General features: G+C 44.1%; 1 protein-coding gene across 26 annotated transcripts in view; it reads left to right on the top strand.

Moving 5' to 3' along the window:
• The window catches only part of Dock9 (dedicator of cytokinesis 9), a 273,772-nt gene that overhangs the window by 131,205 nt on the left and 129,901 nt on the right, over positions 1–12,666 (top strand). For all 26 annotated transcript variants that reach the window (XM_036199716.1, XM_036199735.1, XM_036199731.1 and 23 more), the window contains exon 3: positions 7,614–7,703. In XM_036199716.1, the coding sequence (XP_036055609.1) occupies positions 7,614–7,703 (90 nt within the window). The remainder of the gene's footprint in view (positions 1–7,613; positions 7,704–12,666) is intronic.

The following is a 12,666-nucleotide window of genomic DNA, read 5'->3' as shown; positions in this document are numbered from 1 at the left end:
GGCCCTATCTGTCTGTCTGTCTGTCTGTCTGTCTGTCTGTCTGTCTGTCGTCATGACCTCATGTATCCCAGGCTGGTCTGGAACTTGTTATGCTTCTGAGGATGACTCTGAACCTTTGATTTTCCCCTCCTCCACCTTCCAAGTGCTAGGGTTATAGGCATGTGCCACCAGGCTTTAGTCATTCGGTGCTGGAGCGGACCAGGGCTTTGTACCTTCAAGGCAAGCACTCTACCAACAGAGCTCCATTCCCAACCCATCCCTGTGTTTTAAAGCATAGCTGATCTCATTCCTTGTGTTTTGGTTTTATCTTTAGGTGTCTCTCTCTGTCTGTTCTGAATACAGTTTGAATTCATCCTTTACAATTTCAGTGTAAAGTCTGATGCAGCTTTGTTTGATGCTCTGTTTTGTTGGATCTGGACCCTCTGCTCTTTTCTTTTGTGTCATCCTGGAATTCATCGAGCTTCTCGGAATGTCCTTCTAGATGGAGTACAAGTTACGCTATGAGAACTTATTTCCTTCTCCATCAGACTATATTGCTTAGTGAGTGGCGTATATGTGTTATTAAATGCTTAATAACATATATAACAAGGTTGGATGTAGCGTGAATCTTAGAAGATCTTATTAATAAAAAACAAACCTGGAGCCAGGTATTGGGGTGAATGCTGAAAGATCAGAGAAGCAGAACAAGCCACAGCCACCTTACCTTGCCAATTCCTCAGCTGATCCTGTTTCCTCAGACTGGATGCCTCTCAGCTAAACTGCCTAAAAGCTTAACCAGGCTCTAGTTCCTTGTCCTCACGCCTTAAATACCTTTCTGCTTTCTGCCATCATTTCCTGGGATTAAAGGCTTGTTACCACGCCCAGCTGTTTCCAATGTGGCTTTGAACTCACAGAGATCTAAAGGATTAAAGGCGTGTGTGCCACCATTTTCTGGCCTCTATATCTAGTGGCTGTTCTGTTCTCTGACCCCAGATAAGTTTAATAGGATGCACAATATTTTGGGGAACACAATATCAGCACAGTTGGATAGATAGGTAAATATTTATTCTGAGCCCTTAAATGATTGGTAAAGTATTTTTCATGAAGGGAGAACACTACAGGTTGTATTTGGGATCTGGCTGATACTCACTTTTTATCCATTTTACATGTGTGACCTCTTTAGGGCACCGACTGAGTAGAAGGTGATGATGGAAGCCAGGTTGCAGGAGAATGTCTCTGAGGAGTGCTCTGTCCTGTGGGTACAGCATTCTTCAGTACTGTGCCGCTCAGCTGCTTCTGCTTTCTGCCCCCCCCCCTTTTAAATTATATTTGTGTTTTAATTTTACACATCAGCCATGGGTTCCCCTGTCCTCCCCCCTCCCGCCCCCACCCTCACCTTCCCCCTAGCCCCTCCCCTCCATTCCCATCTCCTTCAGGGCCTGGGGATTCATTTAAACCTGGTGGATTCAGTACAGGCAGGTCCAGTCCCCTCCTTCCAGGCTGAGCAAAGTGTCCCTGTGTAAGCCCCAGGTTCCAAACAGCCAGCTCATGCACTAAGGACAGGTCCGGGTCCCACAGACTGGGTTCCTCCCAAAACAGTTCAAGCTATTCAACTGTCTCACTTATCCAGAGGGCCTGATCCAGCTGGGGGCTCCACAGCCTTTGGTTCATAATTCATGTGCTTCCGTTCGTCTGGCCTTTTGTCCCCATGCTTTTTCCAATCTTCGGCTCAATAATTCACGCTCCCACAGTCCCTCCTCCTTCTCGACAACTGGACACACAGAGCTCCACCTGGGGCCTGGCTGAGGATCTCCTCATCCACTTCCATCAGTTATTGGATGAGAGTTCCAGCCCGACCGTCAGGGTGTTTGGCCATCTGATCACCAGACCAGGTCAGATCAGGCTTTCTCTCGGCCACTGCCAGCAGTCTACAGAGGATATCATTGTGGATTTCTGGGGACCTCTCCAGCACTCTGCCTATTCCTGTTCTCATGTGGTCCTCATCCATCATGGTCTACCATTCCTTGTTCTCCCTTTCTGTTCTTGATCTAGCTGGGATCTCCTGCTCCCCTAAGCTTTCTTTCCCTCAAATATTGCCCTTCATTATTCCCACTGTCGTCCAGGTTGTTCATGTAGATCTCATCCATTTCTCTGTCATTGGGTGATCCCTGTGTCTTTCCTAGGGTCCCATTTTCTAGGTAGCCTCCCTGGAGTTGTGCTTTCTTACAACCATGTTTCATTTGTCTGTTGAGTAACAAACCACCCGGAAGCCTAGTAACTTAACTGTATTGATTATTCTCACAGTTCTGAATTCTGGTCAAGGCCCAGCTGACTGGTGTAGCTGAAAGTTTTCCTGTGGTCTGCCCTTCTTGCAGCCGCTTGGACAAGTAAACACACAGAGGCTTATATTAATTATGAACTGCATGGCCATGGCCTATGGCTCAATTTTCTTGCTAGCTAGCTCTTATAAGTAAACTCAGCCCATTTCTGTTAATCTGTATGTCACCACATGTTCTGTGGCTTTACCTGTGTGACATTACATGCGGTTCCCTGGATGGCAGGATAGCATCTCCTCTGCCTCTGCCTTTCTTCTTTCTCTCTCCTGGATTTTCCATCTGCCTCTAAGCTGCCTTGCCATAGGCCAAACAGCTTTATTTATCAGCCAATCAGAGCAACACATATTCTCAGCGTACAGAAAGACATCCCACAGTAGACTGGTTCTGCTCTAGTTACCTAGGGAGGCTGTGTCTAAAATGGCCTCTTCACTCCTGTGATGTGTCTGCCTTGGGTCAGTGGGATGTATAATATGGTCCTTCTCGATGGCCATGTTGTTTTTTCTTAGTAGTCTCAAAATAGTAGAATTTTTAGAAATATATTCTCACCAGTCCTTTGAGACTTTCATAATGTGTACAGTGCATTTTGATCATATCCACCCCTACTCCTCCCCTGAGGTCTTCCCACCTTCATCCCCCACCCCACCCCAACTTCATGCCCATATGACCCACTGAGTCCCCTTTGTGCTTCCTGTGTCTTCACGGACATGGGGCCATTCACTGGAGCATGATCTGTCTTCCAGGACCTTCATCCCTAAAGAACATTGATTAGCCCACTGCCTCCAGCAGCAATCAGCCATCCATGGCTCTTCAGCTACGGGGCTATGAGGGCATCCTCCCACCATGCTAGAATGTTGACTGTCTTGGTTTTGTGCAGGTCTTGTATTGACTGTGAGTTCATGAAAGCAGTGATCCTGTCATGCGCAGAAGGTACTTCGATTTCCGTCAGTCCTGCCCACCCTCTGGCCCCTGCAGTCTCTCCACTCCTCATCCATTGTGATTCCTGAATCTTTTGGGGGAGGGGTGTAATGCAGAGGTCCCATCTGTGGCTGAGCACCTCACAGATGTGCTCTTCGCATTTTTCCAGTTGTGGGTTTCTACATTAACCAGTGCCCATGGCACAAAGACAAGGGTTGGCAGCTGCAGAGACAGGAAGATTCTTGGTATGGCGCTTGGCTCAGCTTGGAAAGAGGAAGGGAGTGCCTTTCCTAGAGGGTACTTTGGAATGCACATGATGACTTTCCTACTGTGTTTTGGTAGTCCAGGCCAGCCTGTATTCAGAGGAAGAGGAAGTAGACTGCACCTTTTAGTATGAGAGCAGCTTCCCTACAGTGAGGAAGGGTGAAGGGTCGGCCACCTGGAGCCTTCCTTAGAGAGCACCTAAAATGGGTCTGATAGAATGTCGTTCAAAACCTCAGATGTGACTCGTAAGCTTGATGAGTGCTGAAGAAGCTCAGCTCTAGTGGGTGAAGACAGCCTCTATCTGGGCAGGAAGTGATTGGTCAAAATCAGTTAGGAACTGACCACAAATGACTGACCTTTAAACCTACATTTGAATCAAGTCTCAGTCTCTCGGTCTCTGTCTCCCCCCCCCCCCACCTCTGTCTGTCTCTATATATCTACCCCTACCCCCACCCCAGACGGTGTTCTGGTATGTGTCTGGCCTTGAACACATAGCAGTCTCCTGCCTTAGCCTTCCAGATGCTGAAATTATAGATGAGAATAACCAGGCCTGACTTAAGAGTCTCTGTTGACTTAAAGTTGTTTTCTTTTTCAGATGAGAGCATAACAGCCTTTTATCTCTACAATCTAGAAGAGCTATTGACAGTCATTTTTCTCACTCAAGACAGGTATTAAGGAATAATGCCTCATAATGACAGGTTCTTGAGTTCATAATTCTACTGGAAATTTTTGCAAAAATCTTCTTTCTTTCTGGTGTTCTAATGTGAAGTGAGCTTGAAGTGACCCTGATCACGGTTCGTTTTCTTCAAGTGAGCCAGTTGGTGAAGGTCTCACATGTATAGTTAGATTTTGAAAAATGTGGAAGGAGCCAGTAAATCAAGCTAAGGAAATAATAGTGTCTAAGGACACAGAAGGCGCCCTTGTTTGAGAGGCACAGACTTGGATGGTCAGTTTTCTCCACTGTAGTCATGGCTGGCTTGTGAGATTTTTGGCAGTCTGGGAAGACATGATCTAGTGTGAAGGCTTTTTGAACAGTTTGCACCTTTTCCCGTGTTTATGATTATGTATCTCTCTAGCATCCCTTGTAACAGTTTTACAGTAAACATCAACATTTGTTTGAAATATTCAGTAAGAAACCAAGACCCAGGTCTTCAAACTTCCCCAGGGGCAGAGTAGACAAATAATTTACCTGCATAGGACTTGAGGACGAGATGCATCCATTTATATATATCCTTTTATATAGTGAGGAAGCCACCATCTAAACACTGGCTTTAAGATGGCGCTCAAAGATTGGTGTATGTAAGCAAAGCAGGAACGGCTAGAGAAGACGTCCCGGGGAAGACCTGGAAATCTGAAACTGACTCTGATAGTCCATCAGGTAGCAGCAGTTGACAGATGGGGATTGCAAGAAGCTTCAGAGCTTCTTTCTACCCAGCAAAGAAACAGTGAACAGAGCAGCGAGCCACCCCACAGGGTGGAGAAAGTCTCTGGCAGGTACTTGTTCATTGTTCAAGATTAGCGTCCATATTAAAGAACTAAAATAAAATTAAACACACAAAATAAATCAATTAATACGTAGACAGATGAATTCAGGAGATCTCAGATGAAGAAGTATAGATGGCCAATAAATATGTGAAAATCTTTAAGGTATTTTCAGGCAGATACAACTAGAAATTAGGTTGAGATTCCATCTTACCCCAGTAAGAGTGGCTATCATTAAGAAACCAAAAAATGGGGGCAGGGGAGGTGGCTTAGTGTTAAGAGCATTTGCTGCTCTTGTATAGGGCTGGGGTTCAGATCCCAGCACCTGTGTGCTGGCTCACAACCATCTGTGACTGGAGCTTTAGGGCATCTGATGCCTTCTTTTGACCTCTGAGGGCACCAGGCACGCATATGGTACACATACATACACATAGGCAAGACATCCGTGCACATAGAATAAAGTAAATCAAAAAAGAAAGTGAGCAACAAGGAGTGCTGAGGACCTGGGAGAGAAATGGACCCATGTGCTGGTGGGACTGTGAATTCTAACAGCCATTGTGGAAGTCAGAATGGAGGTGCCTCAAAAATCTGAAAATAGAACTAACTGGTACGTTCCTGGGGCTTATACATAGAGTCATTGAGGTTGGAATGAAATCTCTTTGCTGCAGCACTGCTCACAGTAGCCAACTTACAGATCAGCCTGGGTATGTAAGGAAGTGGAGTAGGATTCACAGTGGAGCATTATTCAGCCATAAAGAGCAAAAGTGGGCTGTTTTCACAGAAATGGAACTGTGGCGGTAAGAGAAGCAAGGAGGACGCAGGAAGCAATGTCACACCTTTTCTGTCATATCTAGAATCTAGAGGTGTTTTGTTGTTGTTTGCTTTTTAAAGAGTCTGGGAAGAAGGAGAGGCTGGAGGAAGAACAAGAGAAGGGTAATGGGCGTGTCTGAACACAATCACAGTAGTGGTGTATACATATGGAGATTGAACACAATCACAGTGTGTGGTGTATACATACAGAGACTGAACACAATCACAGTAGTGGTGTATACATATGGAGATTGAACACAATCACAGTGTGTGGTGTATACATACAGAGACTGAACACAATCACAGTAGTGGTGTATACATATGGAGATTGAACACAATCACAGTGTGTGGTGTATACATATGGAGATTGAACACAATCACAGTGTGTGGTGTATACATATGGAGACTGAACACAATCACAGTGTGTGGTGTATACATATGGAGACTGAACACAATCACAGTGTGTGGTGTATACATATGGAGATTGAACACAATCACAGTGTGTGGTGTGTACATATGGAGATTGAACACAATCACAGTGTGTGGTCTGTACATACAGAGACTGAACACAATCACAGTAGTGGTGTATACATATGGAGATTGAACACAATCACAGTGTGTGGTGTGTATACATATGGAGATTGAACAAAAATCACAGTGTGTGGTCTGTACATACAGAGACTGAACACAATCACAGTGTGTGGTCTGTACATACAGAGACTGAACACAATCACAGTGTGTGGTGTGTATACATATGGAGATTGAACAAAAATCACAGTGTGTGGTCTGTACATACAGAGACTGAACACAATCACAGTGTGTGGTGTATACATATGGAGACTGAACACAATCACAGTGTGTGGTGTATACATATGGAGATTGAACACAATCACAGTGTGTGGTCTGTACATACAGAGATTGAATACAATCACAATATGTGTGTATACATACGGAGATGGCATAATGAAATCCATTATTTTTAGTCAGTGTCTGTGGTGATATACCACTACCCTAATAAACTTTGCCTGAAGATCAGAGAACAGAACAAGCTACTATATTAAACATAGAGGCCAGGCAGTGGTGGTACACACCTTTAATCCTAGCACTTGGGAGGCAGAGAGATCCATCTGGATCTCTGTGAGTTCAAGGCCACACTGGAAACAGAGCCAGGCAGTGGTGGTACACAGAGCCAGGCAGTGGGAAGTAAACACATGCCTTTAATCCCAGCACTAGAGAGGTTGAGGCAGGAAGTGATATGGTGGGCAGAGAAAGGTATATAAGGCTGAGGAGACAGGAACTAAGAAATTTTCAGCTGAGGAACCGCTTTTGGTTAGATGCCTTTTGGCTTGAAGGCTTTTTCAGGCTGAGCAGTTGGTGAGGTAAGAGGTGGTGGTTTGACTTGTTCCTATGTTTCTCCAATCTTTCAGCATTTACCTCAATATCAGACTTCAAGTTTTTTATTAAAAGACCTTTTTTGAATTTGAGCAACAAATGTTTAAGTCTGTGTTAATAAAATACAAAAAAAAAAAAAATTGTAAGACTAAAATCTCCTGCATCAAAAATAGCTCTAATCTTCAGAGGCAAGAAGCAGCTTTCTTGGTCTGTAGATTCATGTAATAATTAGTGATCAATTAGCCTCGTCTGGGCATTGGAACTTCAAAATGTCACTGGATCTGTCGTGAGTGACCTGAGGAGGCAGCTGTTCTCACCTGCTGGGGCACAGTGGAGGTATTTCACAGGCTTTGGCCCTATTACAAGGCCCTCACTCAGCTGCACAGTTAGCCTGGCCCCCAGTCTTCACCAGCTCTTCCTGTGTTCTGTTCACAGACGGCTGTCCTGAGGCGGCAGGGACGGTATGTCCGTTCCACGGTCCCCTCGAACGCAGAGGAGGAGGCACAGAGCTTATTTGTCACTGAGGTAGGTTTCCGTGTTCTCTGCATCAAGTGTGTTATAAAGCCGTTCCCCTACCTTTTCACTCCATCTCGTTCTTCTGAATGCTGTCTAAGAGGTAATGACATTTATACAACAGAATTAAAATAGCAAGTTTGGGGTGTGTAGAAGGACGGAAATGTTTGCAGGCTCATTTGTAGTTCCCAAAATACCTGTTTCTACAGAGTTTCCCTGGGGAACAGAGACTGAAGGGTAACTTGTAAATGGAACTCTGCCATCAGTACAGTTTGTAATCGTTGATTCAGCAATGCATTATGGGTTCTTTTGCTTCACTGGTATGTTTGTATTTGCAGGTTAGGTTAAGGACTAGAACCAGGTGATGATAGCCACACCTGACTATCTCTGACCTGTGTGAGATATAATCACAGTCTTTCTTGTTTGAACACACAAATAATAACCTGAATAAAGAGAAATCATTACCAACTAGAAGCATGGCTTTGGCTCCCTGTGTGTTTGCTTATTCCTCCAGCTGTTTTTAGGTAGAAAAAACTAATTAGTTTCTGGAATTTTGTTTCTTGAAATGTCTCTTCCTTTAGAAATGAGTTAGGGGGCCCAGCAAGATGATCCAGTAGGTAAGGTTGCCTGGCAACACCAGTTTGATCCCCGGGACCCACACGTAGAAGGAGAAAGCCAACTCTACAAGATGTCCTCTGACTTTTACACCTGTGTGCTCACACGTGCGTGCGCGCACATGCGTGTGTGTACACACACACACACACACACACACACACACACACACTATTTAAAAATGAGTTGGGCCTAATTTTTCCTAGATGATATTTAGATGAGATACATTCCCATTAGTAAAACTGCAAATAAGGTGTGCTTTTTAAAGCGAAGACCAGTTAAATAACAATATTTTGTTTTACTGGAGATTTAAAAATAAAAAGTCTGCTTTTTAAAAATAAAATTTTTAAAAATAACTTTTAAAAATAAATTTTTTAAAGCGGGGCTGGAGAGATGGCTCAGAGGTTAAGAGCACTGACTTCTCTTCTAGAGGTCCTGAGTTCAATTCCCAGCAACCACACGATGGCTCACAACCATCTATAATGAGATCTAGTGACCTCTTCTGGCCTGCAGATATACATGCAGGTGGAACACTGTGTATATAATAAATTTTTGAAAATTATAAAAAAAAAGAAAAGAAAATGTTTAAAGCAGTGTTCTGTCACTTCCTGAAGGTTATGTCCTGCTTCATTTCCTTCTCCACCACATTAGCACCTTTAATTCCACACACACTGGGTATATTTATATCGGCTTCAATACATACACTAGGTCTGCTTATATAGACTTCCATATACACACTAGGTATGTTTATACAGACTTCTATACACACACTAGGCATGTTTATTCAGACTTCCATACACACACTAGTTATGTTTATACAGACTTCCATATACACACTGGGTATGTTTATACAGGCTTACACACACTAGGTATGTTTATACAGACTTCCATACACACACTAGGTATGTTTATACAGGCTTACATACACTAGGTATGTTTATACAGACTTGCATACACACACTAGGTATGTTTATACAGATTTCCATACACACACTAGGTATGTTTATTCAGATTTGCATACACACACAGTAGGTATGTTTATTCAGACTTCCGTATACACACTAGGTATGTTTACACAGGCTTCCATACACACACTAGGTATGTTTATACGGGCTTCCATACACACACTAGGTATGTTTATACAGACTTGCATACACACACTAGGTATGTTTATACAGACTCCCATATACACACTAGGTACGTTTATTCAGACTTGCGTACACACACAGTAGGTATGTTTATTCAGACTTCCGTATACACACTAGGTATGTTTACACAGGCTTACCACACACACTAGTTATGTTTATATAGGCTTACACATACACTAGGTATGTTTATACAGATATGAACAATTCTTTAAAGGCAGGCTTTGGCAAAAATGTGACTTTAGACAAAATCTGCCCTCAGATCTTTTCGTGAGTAAGGTTTTATTAATCCATGGCCTTGCCCATCTGTTTACATGTTGGGCTGTAGTCATAATACAACTGACTTGAGATAAAGTGACCCTGAAAGCTGATGGTGTTAGGACTGTCTGGACTTCCACAGAATGTTTGCTGACTTCTGCCTTAGCACATGTGGTGAAATGATCACTCAGTTCACCCAACTCTTTACAAAAGTTTTGTTTTTGTTTTTGTTTTATTATGGTGGGAGAAAACCCTCAGTTCTTTTTAAAATTATTTCTGTAGATTTATTTAATGTGGATAAGTGTTTTACCTGCAGGTATACATGTGTACCACGTTAATGTTGGTGCCCGTGAAGGTCAGAGAAGGTTTTGGGATCCCTGGAACTGGAGTTATGAATGGTTGTAAAACATGACGTAGGTGCTAGGAACTGAACCCAAACCCTCTGCAAGAGCAACAAGTCTTCTAGACTCCTGAGCCATGGCTCCAGCTTTAGTTATTTTATGAGTATGAATGTGTGTGTGTGTGCGTGTGTGCCATGTGTGCAGTGCCAGCAGAGACCAGAGAGGGCATCAGGTCCTCTGGCACTGGAGTTACAGATGGTTGTGAGCCACCGTGTAGGTGCTGGGAATTGAACCCAGGTCCTTTGTGTGAGTACCCAGTGCTCTTAGCCACTGGGCCATCTCTCCAGCCCCTCAGTTAAATGCTTGAATCACTTCAGGCTAAACAATCCCTGATCCATCCTGAGCTGCTGGAGCCCATGTGACTAAACTGTGTTACATCTTTCCCATCTGCTCTCCACCCTCTAGTCTAGAGGACAGTAAACTTGTAAAAACAACAACAACAAAACAAAAACAAAAAACAAACAAACAAAACAAATATGCCTGTCACTCTAACTTCATATTCTTGTTGAGGTTCCCAAGTTTGAAAGTGAGCTGACTGCTGGGTCACATGCCTACCCATTTGGACACAGTTTTCTTATTAGACTCCTGAGGGGATCTGTTACGTCAAAGACTTTCTGGAGTCACACAGGGTGGCGCGTGCTTGCCTTGGGATTTAGCCAGTGCCTACAATTAGATAGGCCCCAGCACTTGTTGAGTGAATCTTTAGGTAGTTTAGAATGCTTGACGCTTTTTGCAGTTACTTTGATTTTACATTTGTTTGCTCTCTCTGTGTGTGTGTGTGTGTGTGTGTGTGTGTGTGTGTGTGTACACATGTACATGTGTACTACAATGCATACATGGAGGTCTGAATGCATCTTGCAAGAGTTCCTTTTTCTTCTTCCACCATGGGCTTCAGAGGGTTGAACTCAGGTTATCAGGCTTGGTGGCTAGCTCCTTACCATTGAGTCCTTACTACCTAGTTCCTTACAAGTTTAAATATTTGGGCATTATATTTCCCCATTTTGCTTAAAGTTGTAAACACATGGGTATTCAAATACTTCACTCATAAAAACATTCCCACTCTCTGCTTTGTCCCCCGCCCCCTTGTTCTTAGTTTGCTGGACATACGCTGTACCTCAGGATGGTTTAATGTCTCGTTAGAAAGTTGGTGGTGTGACTTTAGCTGCAGTTCTTGAGAGACCATCATGGCCCGACAAAGAGAACAGGAGTGTGTTACACAGAGTCAGGCCTGCCTCCACGGGGCCGGCAGACCACAGGCGGCTGTAGGAAAACCCATAACTACATGTGGCTTTTCAAACCATATTCCGTGGCTCTGGAATCTAATTTTGGCTGTAGTTATCTGATGTCCAGGTGTGAAACTTTTGTTGGAAATTGTGAAAAAGTATTTGTTAGAATAAAGTAACATTTAAAAATGCTTACCATTGTGTGGTCAAATGGAGAGAAGTTACTCACCTCCCCTGGCTGACTCTGCCCTTGGCCTTTCTCTCCTGTTTGTTCTACCTCCAAAGAGTAATCTAGAACACCCACACTCCCTTCCCTTCGTATCTTTTCAAGCAAAGTTGCTTACTGTGAAGCCTGGCGTAAAAACCAGAAATTAAAAAAGCACCCATGTTACTGTTGTGAGTTGGTGGCTGCTGGGGGGGGGGGGGCCATGGCTCAGACATAACATTGGTGTAAATGAAGTGGGATGAGAATAGGGACTTTGTTCAAAAGTTAGGCACAGACAGTTACACACACACACCCCAATAGCACCAATACATCTTTTCACATGTTCTTTTTCTATACTCAGTTTTGTGTGAGTCAAGTCAAGAGCTGTCTAGAATTTCACATGAACTAAGCCGACTTTCACAAGCTGGACCTTCAGTGCCACTCATTCGAATGTGAAGGTCTGACTGATGTAGCCTTGTCCATCTTAAGACTACACAGCCCTGAGAAGGGTGCCGACACGCCAGACGGGCGATGAAGGACACCCTGCCCCTCCTTGTAGTCATGTAGTGAGGTAGTTCTGATGTAGTGTGTGAACACTAGTGTCATTAAAAGAAGCTTAGCAGTGGAGTGAGTGCCCCATACAGTACATACACACACACACACACACACACACGGACACACACACACACACGGACACACACGGACACATACACACACACGGACACACACACACACACACACAGGTAAAAAGGCCATGATGCCATGTGAGTTGGAGTCTACATCTTTCCTCCTCATAACCTCACTCTGTCACTTAGGAATGTGAAGAAAAACCAAGGACAGATTTAAGTGGCAGTACTAACAGCCCTAGTTCTGTTAGTGAACACCAGGAGAGGGTCTAGAGGCTCACGAACTCAAGACCTATGGCCTCTTCCCAAACCACGTGCTAATGGTCAGCGGGTACAGGCACCTGCTGCCAAGCATGCTGGCCTGAGTTTGACCCTCCAGACCTGCACGGTGGAGGGAGAGCATTGACTCTGGAAGTGGTCCTCTAGCCTCTGAAAGGACCCACACACTGCAGGGACTCCCTCCCAGACCCTGGTTAGGCACAAACCACACCCAAACACCTGTTTT

The sequence above is a fragment of the Onychomys torridus genome, chromosome 9 (genome assembly GCF_903995425.1).
Source record: "Onychomys torridus chromosome 9, mOncTor1.1, whole genome shotgun sequence".
Taxonomy (NCBI): Eukaryota; Metazoa; Chordata; class Mammalia; order Rodentia; family Cricetidae; genus Onychomys; species Onychomys torridus.
Note: the sequence above shows the minus strand (reverse complement) of the source record. Positions and strands in the feature narration are given on the sequence as shown.